The 18,783-nt window shown below is 42.5% G+C and overlaps 1 protein-coding gene across 2 annotated transcripts in view; it reads left to right on the top strand.

Annotated features, from left to right (window-relative positions):
- igsf9b (immunoglobulin superfamily, member 9b) overlaps window positions 1-18,783 on the top strand; it is a 101,907-nt gene that overhangs the window by 58,279 nt on the left and 24,845 nt on the right. For both annotated transcript variants that reach the window (XM_032511658.1, XM_032511659.1), the window contains exons 4-16: window positions 23-169; window positions 2,144-2,295; window positions 2,463-2,580; window positions 4,686-4,827; window positions 6,687-6,832; window positions 7,708-7,850; window positions 8,666-8,806; window positions 8,908-9,024; window positions 10,065-10,215; window positions 11,455-11,566; window positions 11,652-11,827; window positions 12,731-12,969; window positions 14,967-15,051. In XM_032511658.1, the coding sequence (XP_032367549.1) occupies window positions 23-169; window positions 2,144-2,295; window positions 2,463-2,580; window positions 4,686-4,827; window positions 6,687-6,832; window positions 7,708-7,850; window positions 8,666-8,806; window positions 8,908-9,024; window positions 10,065-10,215; window positions 11,455-11,566; window positions 11,652-11,827; window positions 12,731-12,969; window positions 14,967-15,051 (1,869 nt within the window). The remainder of the gene's footprint in view (window positions 1-22; window positions 170-2,143; window positions 2,296-2,462; window positions 2,581-4,685; window positions 4,828-6,686; window positions 6,833-7,707; window positions 7,851-8,665; window positions 8,807-8,907; window positions 9,025-10,064; window positions 10,216-11,454; window positions 11,567-11,651; window positions 11,828-12,730; window positions 12,970-14,966; window positions 15,052-18,783) is intronic.

The following is an 18,783-nucleotide window of genomic DNA, read 5'->3' as shown; positions in this document are numbered from 1 at the left end:
CCCCCCCCCCCCCCCCCCCCAGGCCGTGTGTCTCTGACCCGGGGCGCCTCTCTGCTGGTGGATCAGCTGACCCTGGAGGACGAGGGCTGGTTCGAATGTCGCATCCTGCTTCTGGACAGCCAAAAAGACGACTTCAGAAACGGCACATGGACCTTCCTCTCCATCACAGGTGCAGCTCTGCGGGGTTTTGGGGACTCGGGAGCAGCTTCTCTCGCTGGCGCGGTCCCTGTTTAGCACAACCACAGCACGGGGCCTGGCCCGGACTCCGAAGGCCCTGGCGAGCTGCAGGGTTCCAGCAGCCAATCAGGGCGTTGTGTGATCACTTCTTGTAAAATACAAAGCTTTATCGTCCTTGAACGTGTGCATGCGGTCCTGTGAGTGCAAACGTCAGCGAAAATGCACAACAGATGAATAAATAAATATAAAAGAGACTGTATAAATGTATAAAAAGAGTCAGAAGATTGTAAGAAAAAAAAGAGAAATTTGTCATAAGAAAATGTCAAATTGACTATTTTCCTATATCAATGTTCTTTATAATTCCCCAAAATAACATGATTGATTCCAACGCTCTTTGCCAAGTACAAATCTCTACTTTCATTAATTTTGGGTCTTATTATATTTTATAGCATTGTAAAACAAAGTGAAGTGTTGTTGAAATAGTGTTGAGTAAAAGTTGACATATTCCAGTCTGTGATTATCATCAACATCCATTCCTTTAATTAATAGTCTAAATAATTCCTAATTTCTGCTTTCTAACTCAAACATTAGGTATAATTTCCTATAATGAGGTTTATTGACCATAAATTCCAAAAATAACTGTAAAACTAAAGTTAGTAAGTTAGTGTTCGTAGTGTTAAAACGTCAAAAAAAGGGATAAACATTGGAAAAAAAAGGACAAAAATGTAAGAAAAGTTGAAAGTGTTGATTTTCAGTTTTGACGGGAAGACAAGACGAGGGTCGAGAAAGACGGGATCAGGACAGTGGATGTCTGGCTTGTGTGGCTGAAGATTAAGGTTAAATGCTTAAATCAGTCATTTAAAACACCTACTAGCCCCCCCCCCCCCTTCTGTCTCTCTTTCTCTCTCACACACACACACACACACACACACACACACACACACACACACCACACACACACACACACACACACACACACAAACCTAGTTATGCCATTGAGAGTGTGAAGTAATTTGATAAGAGTACACTACAGTGAATGAAAGGCCTACATGTGAAGCATCAGGTAACAGATGAATGTATATTATATATATACTATATATATATATATATATATATATATATATATATATATATATTATGTGGTGTGTAGTATTACATCAGTGCATGTATTGTCTGTCGAATGAATGCATTGTTATCTAAGAATATGTTAAGATCCCAAAACCAAACTTGATACAGAGCCTTGTGCATATTCTATCCAAAGGGTGCACACAGTTATATTTCAGCACGGTATAAACCTAAATTCCCTCCCTTCCTGCCGACTTTACCGAGGACAACGAGAGATAAACGGCGTCAACGGACTGTTTCAACCGAATATTCTCCGGTCCAGCTCAGCCAAAGACCCCAAAAACACAGAATCCTTTGGCATGTTTGGTGTCATTTTTGACAAAAAAAAAAAGAATCTGTCCAGAAAGACCTGGCAGACTGTCCGGTACAATCATAGGTAACACAGCGGTGAAGTATAAAACACATAAATACATTATTGAACACATTAATAAGAAGTTTATTTTTAAGTATACGACTGTCCATCACCACACAGAGGACAGGAAAAAATAAGTAATGCTTATCTAATTTTGGACTTTTATTTTGAAAAACTAATATTTTGATGCTCCACACAGAGGACAGGAAACTGCTCACTAGGTCTGGAGATCATGTTGGATGGCCAATAAATGAATAATAGTTAATGCTTATCTAATTTTAGACTTTTATTTTGAAAAACTAATATTTTAATGCACCACACAGAGGACAGGAAACTGCTCACTAGGTCTGGGGATCGGGGTGGATGGTCAAAAAATTAATAATATTTAATGTGCATCTAATGTTTAGACTTTTATTTTGAAAAAATGAAACGGTCAATGCTCTGATTGTCTCCTACGTCCCATTTAAATATGAAATGTCCCCGTTCCAGCTCCACCCGTGTTCATCAAGACCCCGCCTACCTTCGTGGAGGTCCTGCTCGGAGACTCGCTGACGCTCAGCTGCGGCGCCCACGGCAACCCTCGGCCAACTGTTGTTTGGCATAAAGACGAGAGCCGAATTGAGAAACATGAAAAAATAAAAGTGAGATGGATGAACAGATGGCATTTGCAGTAATTTAATCAAATGCTTCCTTTGATTAGCATTTTCCGTGCGAGTTGTAGCTTTGATGTTCCTTTTGTTCTTTGTTGTCCGTGACTTCTGTCTCTCTCTCTTTGATCCTCTCCCTCGTCACCTTTGACCCCGTTTAGGTGCTCAACGGCACCCTGTCGGTGGCCGCCGTCACGAGGAATTTCTCGGGAGTGTACAAGTGTCACGTGTCCAACTCCGAGGGGAACCTGACCCACTCCATGCAGCTGCAGGTCAAAGGTCGGTGTTGAACCGTCAGTCATCCCTGCCGGCTCTTTCTACACAGCACTGTGGAGTAAACGTCCGGCTACACCACAGATGCATTCTGGGATACAGTAACGAGAGCTGTTTAAACCAGCTGATCCATGCTTACACCTCATCATCTCTCACCAGGGTGTCTCTGACCAATCAGTCCCAAAACGTCCCCGTTAGAGAGGAGACGCCCTCAATATGTTCTTTAATAATCTCTCCAACCATTCCCTTGTGATCTTGTGAGTTTTTGCCGTCTCTCTGGTGGGTTTGTTGTCATTTTTCAGCCTGATGACGCCTTGCTCCAGGGACAGTGGCAGCTCTTTGGATCTCATATTGAGAGTTGACAGCAAATGCAAGTAGCACACTAGAGATGGACTCTAGACCTGTTATCTGCTCCTTGTGAGTGGGATAACGAGGGAATATCACCTGGCCATGGATCAGCTGAGCAGCCAGTTGTCCCAATACTTATGGTCCCTTTAAGAAGTGGGAGGCACACATACAACACACACTGTTGTAATTCTTACACCGTCATCCACCCCTTGGATGTAGATATCCTCAAATTAAAGCTGCAGTTAAAGCACATCCTGTTTGGTGTATAGAGCCAAAAAGATTGGAATTGTGTTGATGTCCCAATATTTATGGACCGTATGGTCATCCACCTACAACAACCTTGTCCACGTTATCGACATCATTTAACCCTCGTGTTGTCTTCCTGACGACAGGCTATTTGTGTTTTGTTTTCTGAGTCAAAACCTTTTTTTTTTAATTCAAGTTTTGGTCATTTAAAAAAAAAAAAAAATTGTCACTTTTTGCGATTTCTTTTGTCGATTGTTTTTCTGCGCTTTTATTTTGACGTCTGCTTTTTCCAACACTCTTTTTTCCACGTTCTTTCACCAATTGTTTTTTTTTAAATGCTATAAAATTGAATAAAAACACCTAAATTCAATGAAAGTAGGGAACTGAGGACTTATTTTACTCGTGAAGAGTGTTGCGTGGGACCATCCACTTCATTTTTTGGGGCCGATATTTCTATCCTCAGGCCGAGCCCTCGGTCAAGCATTAGTGTTTTAATCATTACTTTAATCATTACTTTAATCATTACTTTAATCATTACTTTAATCATTACTTTATTAGCCTAATTGGGTGGGGAGAAAGCTATGGCTCCCCAGATGTGGTCTCTTCTTCAGTGTCTCCGTTACGTTGTCGGCGAGTGGACAGTATTAATTAGGCGATCGAGACCGGAACCACATAGTCTCCGATGTGGCTCCAGGTCTTTGGTTATGTTGCTGCCCTGGTCTCTTACCCACACTATTCAGCTGAGGGAGCTCGGGTCGAGTTTTTTTAAACGTTTCTTCATTCGGATCCATTTGCGATCTGAAGACATCCGATCCTGTCCTCACTAAGATAATCCTGAACAGATTTCTGTAGTTCAAACAACTCCGACTTAATATCGGTTATAACGGCTCACGTATTAAAACATTGTCGGGTTTAGAGCGGCCGGATAGCTCAGTTGGTAGAGCTGCCGTCCATTTACAGAGGATTACTCCTCATATAAAGTATATATAAAGTATATATAAAGTATATATAAAGTTCCCCATGCCAGTCTCTAGGTATGATGAAGGGTATGTGATGATACAGATGCAGGACGGGTTTTTATTCTTCTTTTTAATCAACTTTAGCACGGGTGTGTAAACCTATGCGAGCCACTGTATGTTTTCTATCCAGAATAAAGTCTCTTCTGGTCCCCGTTCTCCTCAAACAGCTTTGGGATTTATCTGTGCTGCCACATCGGTTTCAGAGTCTGTACTGCCCCCTGCAGTCCACCCCGCGCTGTTGCAACCAACCAACATCTTCACAACTGACTCAATCACTTTATAAACACAACATTAACATCATGATGTGTTGGGTTTTCTGCCAACATGTCAAAAGTAGTATAAAATTCTGTTAATAACAGTATTCATCTCTGTATTTATTCAGTACATATCCATGTCCTGCACCTGCTGCTGTTGCACTTCTGCTTAGACCTAAACTGCCTTTTGTTGCCTTGTACCTGTGTAATGACAATAAAGTTGAATCTAATCTAATTTAAAAAGGACCCCCGATCATCATCATCTCCCCTGAGGACACCACTCTCAACATGTCCCAGGATGCAGTTCTGCAGTGTCAGGCTGACGCCTACCCCTCCAACCTCACGTACGAGTGGCTGAAACAAGGACAGAACGTCTACCATATTGAGTGAGTATTTAAAGTAAAACACATTCATCAGTCCAAGATACTCAATATGCTGTTCTTCTTTTCTGTCGACTCTAAAACATCACAATCAAGTTCTCAAAACATCCTCTGTATATAATCAGTTCAAATTAGATTCACTAGCATGGACCACGCCACAGCGATATGTTGGTTTAAAGATTTAATGGACATTATGAATGTGCCGATGTATGAATGAATGTGGATGTTGTTTGGTGGCTGGTCTGGGAGGGTGCGTGATGACCGGGTGGAGGAGACTCAGAGTGGGGGTTCCCTCTCGGAACAGTTTACAGGCCCCCAGATGGTTCCTAGATGAGACGAGAGCACCGGGATGAACAGGAAGGGAGGAGAGGGAAGATGGAGGGATGAAGAGGAGGGAACGGGAGGGTGGGTCAACCAATCAGCGATAACAAGGCTGCTGCGTAGCACGGTGTATATAAAGGTTTGACCGGTGATTAGAGGTGTGGTTTGGGTTTGGCCCTGCTCCCGAACCTAAGTCAACATATTAACTACATTTATTCACAAGACTGTTGTACAGGGACGTTTTTTTAGAGATGGTCCGATACCTTTATTTGCTTTCCAAAACTGATTCTGATCTGGATCTGACAGCTTAACTAAGGTAGTGGTTTTGAGCTGTGAACAGAGCAGCTTGCAGCCAGGCCGATCTACTGTATCTGTGTTGTGTGTTGTGTGTTGTGTGTTTCCCTTTAATTTGAGCCAAAAGTAATCGCTAAATCAAAGGTAACAGTGGTGTTGTCTACGTGATACGCAGGTACACACAGTAGCTATATAAGAAAGCTCCAGGATTTCCATATTCCCATTTAGAAAATGACATGTAACAACATACCGTCCTTTTATATTTTTTCATATATTTTGAATTAGAGATGGTCTCATAGATTTTTTTGCTTCCCCATACTGATTCTGATACCTGAACTTGTGCATCGGCCGATACCGAGTACTGGTCCGATACCAGTGTGTCATATATGTTATTATGTTTTAACAGCTGTGTACTACTATCCCTGTATGGATGTGACATGGTTTCTATCTTTGTTGTCTGTCTGGCCTGGGTTAAACTCTTTGTGCTACATGAACAAACAAACAATGAACACCACAGAACTTTCTTTTATCATCCAGTTTGACAGTCACTTATAACTATAACTATAAATAAACTACTTTAACGTAGATTTTATTTTAGGGCTTTATTACGTGGAATGGGATTGGTGCATAATCTCCAGTACTTCCCGATACCAGCGTTTTAGGCGGTATCGGAGGCGATACGGATCCTGGTATCACATGGCGCTCTCTCAAATTACACACAATATGCTGAGACGTAAGAGTGTGTCGCAGTGACAGAAAAAACACACATAGGAAAGATGGGAAGGAGGGAGACACAATGAAAACACAACAGTAAGAATGATGTCTGCAGCTTACAAATAAGACATGTAGAAACAGACACACAAACACACAGACAGATAAGAGACATTGACAGCGAGACAGACATGAGACATATGGGACCAAACACATGCACTAATAGAAGCAAGAAGGCTACAGCACAAGTCTACAGCATGGATTTCAAGGATTCACTAACCCTAACCCAAAGAGAGAGGGAGAAAGAGAGAGAGAGAGAGAGAGAGGGAGTGAGAGAGAAATGTTTTTAAGGGTCATTAAGGTCATCAATTGCTTTTACCTTACTCCCTACCTACCGAATATAATATACAAACCTAGAAACAAAAGATATTAAGATTTAGATTATTGTTTTATTTTCCATGCTCTGATAATTAACCTCCTAAAACAATCAATTTGTTCACTTTTTGAATTGCATCATGTTTTGTGTATTTTGGCTTCAGGTCCCTAAAGTCCAGGGTGAAGGTTTTGGTGGATGGAACACTTCTCATCCCTAATCTCATCCCAGAGGACGCTGGCAACTACACCTGTATCCCGACTAATGGGTTACTCACCCCACCCTCAGCCTCTGCACACCTGAAAGTGAAACGTAAGGGTTAACTCTCATCATATTTTATAATCTGCAATCTTTATAATTGCAGAAGGCTTCAATTTTCCCTGCATGCCCGAGGGAAGAATCTTTTAAAAGGGTAACTTTGGTATTTTTATATTTTTCAACCTGGAAAAACCCTTGAAATGGCTAATCACACAAACCCACCAGACTCAAAGTCAAAAGTGGACAGAAACTAAATAAAACTACCAAAACCCGTCTTGGTTCATCTTTCCACTGTTCCAACAATCACCACTCTGGTCTGGTTGGAATAAACTCTTAATTCACCCATTTACATGTGGAGATATGCTGCTCTATACACACTAAAAGTAGTGATTATTTACATGGAGTCTGGTGGAGATATGCTGCTCTATACACACTAAAAGTAGTGATTATTTACATGGAGTCTGGTGGAGATATGCTGCTCTATACACGCTAAAAGTAGTGATTATTTACATGGAGTCTGGTGGAGATATGCTGCTCTATACACGCTAAAAGTAGTGATTATTTACATGGAGTCTGGTGGAGATATGCTGCTCTATACACGCTAAAAGTAGTGATTATTTACATGGAGTCTGGTGGAGATATGCTGCTCTATACACGCTAAAAGTAGTGATTATTTACATGGAGTCTGGTGGAGATATGCTGCTCTATACATGCTAAAAGTAGTGATTATTTACATGGAGTCTGGTGGAGATATGCTGCTCTATACACGCTAAAAGTAGTGATTATTTACATGGAGTCTGGTGGAGATATGCTGAGGGTGATTTTTGGGCTGTTTCACATAAACAAAAAGGATCTTACTCCAGGCTTAAAAACAAAGAAATTACCTTTGAAGTGACTTTTTATGATCAATTTCTCTTCCTCCATCTCAGACCCTGCACGTGTGGTCAGAATGTCCCGGGAAACGTACTTGCCCGCGGGCATGGAGGGCGTTATTACCTGCCCCGTTCAGGCTGATCCCCCGGTGCTGTACGTCAACTGGACCAAAGATGGAAACAGTTTGAATCTTGACAACGTAAGCTACGCAGCACAGAAATACAACACGTCACAAAAATAACCCTTCAGTCACACATGCAACAAGAGAGAGAGACAAAGCACCAGGCTACCATTGATTTTCAATGGGAGGGGCGACGAGCCTGCCGCTGCCACGAGCAAGGCAGGGCCAAAGTAGACAAGAAGTCTTTTTAATTTTCTGCAAATGCTGAGCTATGCAACAGTGGTTGCTCGAGTCGAAGAAAACAATACAAGATGGCGGAAAACGATGTTCAGGATGTTGTATTTCTGTAAATATCTAATACATTTTATCTTACTTTTATCGAGAAATTAATACTTTTAAATCCTAAAACATCGTTCTTGTGACGTTACAACACCTCTGAAGTGACTTGTAAGACGTGCTTGAAGGTAGCACCAGAGAATTTCTGTTTATTGTTGCCAAGCAACCAGGAGTAGGCTAGGCACGCCTAAAAGCGCCCGTCAAGCGATGCGTGTTGATCTCTTCTGAAGCTAATGTGACTGTAGGGTAACTGTCACAAACTTTAGTTTTTATTGAATATTCAGTACATTATTACAACTGATCAGTCACCTCCATTTGTGAGTAATATATGAAAAAACATTAAAAAGGGGGGGATGGGAAGACTCCTGTGAGAAAAGGTGATGATAGCCAAAAAAAAATAGAAATAAAAATGGATGTATTTCAAGTCGGTGCTTTATCCACTGAGTCCAGGCTGTGAACCAATGTCCTTATGGTCTATTTGAGTAAAGTGTCCACTTCTAGCACACATGCTTTTTAAATCACCGTAAATCATGATTGTCTCTTTTTGACCTGTCCAGTTACCAGGGTGGATAGTGAACTCCGAGGGCTCCGTTTTTATAGCAACAGCCAATGACAACGCAGTAGGCATGTACACGTGCACGGCCTACAACAGCTACGGCACCATGGGCAAGTCTGAACCCACCAAGGTCATTTTGCAGGTGAGTCTGGTTTTCCTAACTTCAGTTACAGAGAAAACCCTTTCCTATGAGTGAACGCAGGTCGTGATGGGCTCTAGTAAAAGGCTCTCTCCCTCCTTCAGGACCCTCCGTCTTTCCGAGTGCCCCCTCGGGCCGAGTATCTCCAGGAGGTGGGCAGGACCTTGATCATCCCCTGTGAAGCTATCGGAGACCCCGCTCCAAACATTACATGGAGCAAGGTACAGGAGCTGCACAAACATCGTCTTATTCAAGCTTCATTTATTCAACTCATTTACAATTCAATGTTATTCATAGTATCAATTCATAACAAGAGTTATCTCAAGACACTTTAGATAGAGTAGGTCTAGACCGCTCCAGAATTTACAGGTAGAGCAGGTCTAGACCACTCTATAATTTACAGATAGAGCAGGTCTAGACCACTCTATAATTTACAGATAGAGCAGGTCTAGACCACTCTATAATTTACAGATAGAGCAGGTCTAGACCACTCTATAATTTACAGATAGAGCAGGTCTAGACCACTCTGTAATTTACAAGGACCCAACAGTTCTAGTAGTTCCCTCCAGAGCAAGCAACAGAGCGAAAGTAGCAAGGAGAAACTCTTAAAAACGTTTAGGCCTATGAAAGACCTGGGAGAGAAATAACATCCCAGAGTCCTGGTCTAGACCTGCTCTTTATGGAAAGACCTGGGAGATAAAAAACATCCCAGAGTCCGGTCTAGACCTGCTCTTTATGGAAAGACCTGGGAGAAAATAACATCCCAGAGTCCTGGTCTAGACCTGCTCTTTATGGAAAGACCTGGGAGAAAATACATCCAGAGTCCTGGTCTAGACCTGCTTTATTTGAAAGACCTGGGAGATAAATACATCCCAGAGTCCGGTCTAGACCTGCTCTTTATGGAAAGACCTGGGAGATAAATAACATCCCAGAGTCCTGGTCTAGACCTGCTCTTTAGGAAGAACCTGGGGATAAAATAACATCCCAGAGTCCGGTCTAGACCTGCTCTTTATGGAAAGACCTGGGAGATAAATAACATCCCAGAGTCCTGGTCTAGACCTGCTCTTTATGAAAGACCTGGGAGATAAATAACATCCCAGAGTCCTGGTCTAGACCTGCTCTTTATGGAGAGCGCTATGAGACAGTTGTTGTGATTTAACACTATATAAATAAAATTGAAAACTGAATTGAACCACGGTGACAGCAGCCACCTTTGATTTTGGAGCCATGATTTCCAGCCTGTTGCTTTCCTTCCTCCCAGATTGGGCCGACCCCCCGCTCCCCGTACTCCGTGCGGGCCAACGGGTCGCTGCAGCTGCAGCCGCTCAGTAAAGACCACCAGGGGGGCTGGGAGTGCTTGGCCACCAATCGAGTAGCGACCGTCAGCGCGGGCACTGTGGTCATGGTGCTGGGTGAGTGGGACGACTGTACTTCTGCAGAGATGTGTTGATACGCGACACTCGGGCTACAGCTACACTACTACGGGATTTCATTTTTTAAGCAATGTTTCTACACTCCGTCCACACAAGAGTTTTAGCTCCAGTAGCAGAACTAATCTGCGTCCATCTTAACTAGATCCCGACCAATAAAGGATTTTTAAGGCCGATACCGATGCTAATTTTTGGTCATTTAAAAATCTGATATGCCGATATATCAGCCGATATATAGCTAAAAAAATAAATCCAGAAACGCCTAACAAAACATAATCAGATGTCCCTAACGTTAGTTATTTGTAGTTATTTATGAGTTCTCACTAAAATAATATGATAATAATTAGTTTTTTTGTCACAACAGAACATCAACATATATTAAAGTTCTGATAAATAAAATAGGACTTTAAGTTTCATATCTGAAGTTTGTATTTTTATACATTTTATTTTCATCATTTTAACTTGAATATATTTTGATGTTCTGTTGTGACAATAAAACAAATTATTATCCTATTATTTTAATGAGAACTCATATATAACTAATGTTAGGCAAATCTGTTTATGTTTTGTTATGCGTTTCTGGATTTTGTTTTTTTAAATGTATATTGACCGATATATATCGGCATCTCGGATTTTTAAATAACCAAATATTTGGCATTGGGCTTAAAAAACCTTTTTATTGGTCGGGCTCTAGTACGGATGTGAGTCGTTAACGTAGCACAAGAGATTAAACCAAAAAAAATCTCCAAAAGGATCAAATGACAGATTAGACATTCGTATAATACGTCACAAAAAGTTAGATTTTATTTCATCATTTACACTTTCAAAATAACAGAAACTAAAAAATGGCGTCTTCAAAAGTTTAGGCCCCCTGCAGAGTTAATACCTTGTACCCCCCCCCCCCCCCCCCCCCCCCCCCCCTCCCCTTTTTGGGAAGCATCACAGCTTGGAAACGCTTCGTTTTGCAGACGCCATTTTTTAGTTTTCTGTTATTTTGAAAGTGTAAATGATGAAATAAAATCTAACTTTCTATGACATATTATGCGAATGTCTAATCCGTCATTTGATGCTTTTTGGAGATTTTTCCATCTTTTCTTGGCTTCTTTATGCTCATTAATACACATTTTTACCCAGGGTTCCCAAACTTTCAAACCCCACTGTATTCACGTGTATTGTCAAACGTGCAGAACTCTTATGGATGTTGTTTTTCCTGTTCTCCAGGCACCAGTCCTCATGTTGTGTCCTTAGTGTCTGTCCTCACCGAGATGAACCAGGCCAACGTGTCCTGGGTGCCGGGCTTTGACGGAGGATACACCCAGAAGTTCACTGTGTGGTGAGTAAAACCAACCCGTTCTCAGCTGTCAACAACAACCACAAACACGCTCTGTCCTTATTTAGCCTGTTTCTATTTCCCCCAGGGTCAAGCAGGCGTCCAGAGGGAAGCACGAATGGGCGTCTTTGCCTGTGCCGACGTCCAAAAACTACCTGCTGGTGACCGGGCTGCTGGCTGGCACCGGCTACCAGTTCAGCGTGCTGCCTCAGAACAAACTGGGCTCCGGGCCTTTCAGTGAAATAGTCTCTGTACGAACACAAGGTTTGTTCAACTGACAGTATATTCTGTTTGGGTCTTCCAACTCTTTCCTCTCTCTCTCTCTCTCTCTGACGGTGTGTGTTCACAGCGAGCGTCATCGCCACGCTTCCCTGTCTTTGTCTATAAAGCTGCTGTGCAAAGCATTCTGGGAGCATCGTGGTGAGTTTCAAGTAGCGATAGACTGATTCTATCAGCCGGCCGATAGACTGGGCAGATATTTGCGTTTTTTACGTGTAGCAGCATCGGCCGATGCGCGGCTGCTGCGTTTGCCGATAGTTTTCTCCCGGCGTTATTTACAGACCACAGGCTGCTCTGTGTCTCTGGAGACGCTGCAGTTCCCATCCCCCCCCCCCCCCCCCCCCCCCCCCCCCCCCACTAGCACCATGGGAGTCTTAAATTACAAAAAAACACTTTATTTCAGTGACTACTTCTCAGGTTTATTGTTTTCTTTAATTATTTAAATGTGTTGACAAAGGACATGTTGTGATGACCTGATTACATCTGTCTTATAATATAATAATATAATATAATAATAATATAATGTAATAAGAGTCTTATAATATGTCAGCAACCAGTGCATCATCAAGGCTGTGTTGTAGATGTTGATGCACAGGGAACCTTATGTTTTGGACCATCCACATGACATTGCACACATCATGTGGTGATATGAATGTAAGATGATTGCAGAAGTGACACTTATCTGTGCTTTTGTGCAATATCGGCATATCAGATTTTTAGATAACCAATTATTCGTATCGGTATCAGTCTTAAAAACCCTTTATCGGTCGGGCTCTACTACACTGTTTTATCTTGCCCTGGTTGCTGAGAGCTATAGCGGAGAACTCTCTCTTTTCTGTTTTGCTGTAAGTTTGTGTCGTTTTAACTTTTATTGGATTTTCTTTCCAGCGGTGCCAACAGAAGCACCCACAGCCGACTCATCTCTCCCGATCCTGGACCCCCCCGTGCTCCTGTCAGCCAACCGGACGGACCGAGGCTTTCTGCTGCAGTGGTCGCCTCCGGAGGCTCCGTCCTCGCCGCTGACCGGCTACGTGCTGCAGGCCCGCAGGGACCAGGGCCAGTGGGTCATCCTCAGCAGCAACATCAGCGCCAATCAGAGCCAAGTACTCGTAGAAGGACTGCTGAGGGTAACGATCTATTACTTACTTAGCATAGAGAGATAGGTAGATGGATAGATAGATGGATAGATAGATGGATAGATAGATAGGTAGATAGGTAGATAGGTAGGTAGATAGGTAGATAGATAGATAGATAGATAGATCGATGAGAGGGATGGAGGATGGATGGAGGATGGATGGATGGATGGATAGAGGCAAGGTAGTGGGATAGATTAGATAGGTGATAGGTAGAGAGGAGATAGGTAGATAGATAGATAGTGATAGATCGTAGATAGATAGATGTAGATAGATAGATAGATAGATAGAGGGATGGATGGGATGGATGGATGGATAGAGCAGATAGAGAGGATAGTGGGATAGATGATAGGTAGATAGATAGATAGATAGGATAGATAGATAGATAGGAATAGATAGGTAGATAGATAGATAGTATAGGTAGAAGATAGTAGATAGATGGTGATGATAGATAGAGAGATAGATGGAGGATGATGGATGGATGGATGGATAGGACAATAGATAGTAGTGGGATAGGATTGATAGGTAGATAGGTAGGTAGAGTAGATAGATAGGTAGATGAGATAGGTGATAGATAGGTGATCGATAATAGATAGATAGAGTAGTATAGATAGATAGATAGATAGATAGATAGATGATAGATGATATGATAGATAGATAGATAGATAGATAGATAGATAGATAGATAGGATGGATGGATGGATAGCTGGATAGGTAGTGGGATAGATAGATAGGTAGATAGGTATAAGATAGATAGATAGATAGATGGATGGATGGATGGGATGAAGGATGGAGGATGGGATAGACGATTAGATAGCGTAGTGGGATAGATAGATAGGTGATAGATAGGTACGATAGAGTAGATAGATAGGTGATAGATAGATTAGAGTCGATAGGTAGATAGGTAGAGAGATAGAGATAATGATAGATAGATAGGTAGCTGATAGATAGGATAGTACTGTAGAGTAGATGATGATAGTAGATAGGATGGATGGCTGGATGGATGAGACTAGATAGATAGGTAGTGGGAAGATAGATTGGAGAGATGATGAGTAGGTGAGATAGATAGGTAGATAGAGAGGTAGATAGGGGATAGATAGATGTAGATAGAGAGGTGGATAGCAGATAGATAGGTAGTCGGGATAAGATAGATAGATAGATAGATAGATAGATAGGTAGATAGATAGATAGATAGGTAGATAGGTAGATAGATAGACAGACAGCCTGCTTCCTCTTCGGCATCATATGCTGGTTAAGGTAATGAAATGTCATGAGCGTTTGGTTCTCTTCCATCTTAAAACCATCACAGCAGTCTGCTTACAGAGCAAAATGCTCTGTAAAATGATATTTATTGATCCCAATAAAATGGGACATTACAGTGTTGCAACTGCAAAATCAGTCACACGGCACTAAATATAAATATAATTGAAACACTAGGACAAAATATACATACGTATAATATACATGAAATAATAAAAGGATAAAATACAAGAACAAATATTTGAATATTTATAAGTTGAGAATCTGTACTTTACAAAGATAACTCGGATATGAGACGACTCATTTAGTTTTTTAGTCACATTTCCACAGCCTGCCTCAGTCTCATGGACGAGGCCGGTGTGGCGACCACGGTGTGCTTTTCTTTTTGACTGGCGGGTTTTTTATTCTTGTAGCAGGGTTGTGACTCTGTGATTGGCCGTTGCATTTTGTCTACAATTCTGATTGGTTTAGCAGGAAAGTGAACGCCTCCAACAGCTGATTTGGGTTAGTTAGAGCATTGATGAAGAGTGAGGTCTTCCTGAAAGGATTTACACTGAGATACTTTTAAATTAGGAGAGACTAGCTGATATGAGACAGTTAGACACAGCATGATAAAATATACATTTATGAGGAAAACAGCTGAATTAATTTAGGAGGGCATCGATTAAAAGTTAGGTCTTCCTGAAAGAATTTACACTGATCTACATAATGAAAATATCTTTGATTAACAGGACTCCAGTTACGATCTGAGGCTGATGTCTCACAGCAACAAAGTCCTCAGTGAACCCAGTGAGTCTGTCAATGTCTCCACAATAGGTAAGGGACTTTGTTTTCATCAGTAGTGACTAGAGCCCGACCGATATATCAGCGGACCAATACTATCGGCCGATATTAGGCATTTCCCGATCTATCGTATCAGCATTTATAATTTTATTAATACATCAGAATCAATTACGACAAATAAATGATTCTGATGTATGAATATTTAACAGACGGTCAACCGTGTTATGAGTAATGGCGTTGCATAGTCTGTCCTCCAGAGGACGCTCTACAACGTCCCCGTTAGTGATGGGACAGACTATCCAACGCCATCACAACAGGACGTTGTAGAGCGTCCTCTGGTGGACAGACTATGCAACACCATCACTAACAGGGCGTTGTAGAGCGTCCTCTGGTGGACAGACTATGCAACGCCATCACTACAGGACGTCGTAGAGCGTCCTCTGGAGGACAGACTATGCAACGCCATCACAACAGGGACGTTGTAGGCGTCCTCTGGACAGACTCAACGCCATCACTAACAGGGACGTTGTAGAGCGTCCTCTGGAGGACAGACTATGCAACGCCATCACTAACAGGGACGTTGTAGAGCGTCCTCTGTGGAACAGACTATGCACGCCATCACTAACAGGACGTTGTAGAGCGTCCTCTGTGACAGACTATGCAAGCCATCACTAACAGGACGTTGTAGAGCGTCCTCTGGAGGACAGACTATGCAACGCCATCACTAACAGGGACGTTGTAGAGCGTCCTCTGGAGGACAGATATGCAACGCCATCACTACACGGGACTGGTGTAGAGCGTCCCTGGTGGACAGACTATGCAACGCCATCACAACAGGTACGTTGTAGAGCGTCCTCTGGTGGACAGACTATTGCAACGCCATCACTACAGGACGTTGTAAGCTTCCTCGTGGACAGACTATGAACGCCATCACTACAGGGAGTTGTAGAGCGTCCTCTGTGGACAGACTTGCAACACCATCCTAACGGGGACTTGTAGAGCGTCCTCTGTGGACAGACTATCGCAACCCATCACTAACAGGGACTTTGTAGAGCTTCCTCTGGTGGACAGACTATGCAACCCATCACTAACGGGACTTGTAGAGCTTCCCTGGAGGACAGACTATGGCAACCCATCACTAACAGGACGTTGTAGAGCGTCCTCTGGAGGACAGACATATCACGCCATCACTAACAGGGACGTTTGTAAGCGTCCTCTGTGGACAGACTATCAAACGCCATCACTAACAGGATTGTAGGCGTCCTCTGGTGGACAGACTATGCAACGCCATCACTAACAGGGACGTTGTAGCGCGTCCCTCTGGTGGACAGACTATGCACGCATCACTACGACTTGTAGAGCGTCCTCTGTGACAGACTATGCAACACCATCACTAAAGGGAATTGTAAGCGTCCTCTGGTGGACAGACTATGCAACACCATCACTAACGGACGTTGTAGAGCGTCCTCTGGTGGACAGTACGGCACACCAATCACTACGGGGACGTTGTAGAGCGTCCTCTGGTGGACAGACTATGCAACGCCATCACTAACAGGGACGTTGTGACGTCCTCTGTACAGACATGCAACACCATCACTCCAGGGGACATTTGTAGAGCGTCCTCTGGTGGACAGACTATGCAAACACCATCACTAACAGGGACGTTGTAGAGCGTCCTCTGGACACAGACTATGCAACACCATCACTAACGGGACGTTGTAGAGCGTCCTCTGGTGAGGCAGACATGCAACGCCATCACTACAGGGACGTTGTAGAGCGTCCTCTGGACAGACTATGCACGCCACACAACAGGGACGTTGTAGAGTCGTCTCTGGTGGACAGACTATGCAACGCATCACTAACAGGGACGTTGTAGAGCTTCCTCTGGGACAGACTATGCACGCCATCACTAACAGACGTTGTAGAGTGTCCTCTGGTGGACAGACTATGCAACGCCATCACTAACAGGGACGTTGTAGAGCGTCCTCTGGTGGACGACTATGCAACACCATCACTAAACGGGGACATTGTAGAGCGTCCTCTGTGGACGAACTATGCAACACCATCACTAACAGGGACGTTTAGGCGTCCTCTGTGGACACTTGCAACACCATCACTAACGGGACTTGTAGAGCTTCCTCTGGAGACAGCTATGCAACGCCTTACTCATACACACGGTTGACCGTCTGTTAAATATTCATACATCAGAATCATTTATTTGTCGAATTGATTCTGATGTATTAAAAATTATAAATGCTGATACGAGTAGTCGGGAATGCCTATATCGGCCGATAGTATTGGTCCGCTGATATATCGGTCGGGCTCTATCACTACTGATGAAAACAAAGTCCCTTACTATTGTGGAGACATTGACAGACTCACTGGGTTCACTGAGGACTTTGTGTGCTGTGAGACATCAGCCTCAGATCGTCGAACTGGAGTCCTGTTATCACAGATATTTTCATTATGTAGATCAGTGTAAATTCTTCAGGAAGAAAAGACCTAACGTTTATCGAGGCCCCCTAATTATTCAGCTGTTTTTCCTCCATATTATATATTTATCATGCTGTTTCTAACTGTCTCATATCCGCTAGTCTCTCCTAATTAAAAGTATCTCAGTGTAAATCCTTTCAGGAAGACCTCACTCTTCATCAATGCTCACTAAACCCCAATCGCTAGTTGGGGCGTTCACTTTCCTGCTAAACCAATCAGAATTGTAACAAAATGCACGGCCAATCACAGAGTCACACCCTGCTACAAGAATAAAAAACCGCCGCCCGTCAAAAAGAAAGCACCCGTGGTCGCCACACCGGCCTCGTCCTATGACTGAGGCAGGCTGTGGAAAATGTGACTAAAAAACTAAATGATCGTCTCCTATCCGATTTTCTTTGTAAAGTACAGATTCTCAACTTATAAATCAAATATTTGTTCTTGTATTTTATCCTTTTATTATTTCAATGTATTTATACGTATGTATATTTTGTCCTAGTGTTCAATTATATTTATATTAGTGCCGTGTGACTGATTTTGCAGTTGCAACCGTAATGTCCCTTTTATTGGGATCAATAAAATCATTTTACGAGCATTTTGCTCTGTAAGCAGACTGCTGTGATGGTTTTAAGATGGAAGAGACCAAACGCCTCATACAATTTCATTACCTTAACCAGCAATGATCCGAAGAGGAAGCAGGCTGTCTGTCTATCTATCTACCTATCATACTACCTATCTATCTATCTATCTATCTACTATCTATCTATCTATCTACCTATCTATCTACCTATCTATCTATCTATCTATCCTACATCTATCCTATCTATCTTCTAACATCCATCGATCTATCTATCTATCGTGCTATCTACTCCTATTCCTACCCACTAACTATCTATCTGTCTATCATCCATCCATCCATCCAATCCATCTCATCCATCTCTACTACTATCTATCTACCTAACTATCTCTACTCTATCTATCTATCTAATACTACCTATCTATCTATATCTACCTAATCTATCTATCTACCTACTATCTACCTATCATCTATCCCACTACCTATCTTATCTGTCTATCCATCCATCCATCCATTCATCCATCCGCCATCCTCATACATCTATCCATCTATCTATACTACCTTCATCTAAATCTATCTATCTACCTATCTATCCATCTAATCATCATCTATCTATCTATCTATCCTATCCTATCTACTACTATCTATCTTCTACCCCTCGCTACCTATCTATTCTATCTATCTACTCTTATGCTATC

This window comes from Etheostoma spectabile, unplaced genomic scaffold (genome assembly GCF_008692095.1).
Source record: "Etheostoma spectabile isolate EspeVRDwgs_2016 unplaced genomic scaffold, UIUC_Espe_1.0 scaffold431, whole genome shotgun sequence".
NCBI classification, from domain to species: domain Eukaryota; kingdom Metazoa; phylum Chordata; class Actinopteri; order Perciformes; family Percidae; genus Etheostoma; species Etheostoma spectabile.
The sequence above is the reverse complement of the archived record's forward strand: the minus strand, read 5'-3'. Positions and strand labels throughout refer to the sequence as shown.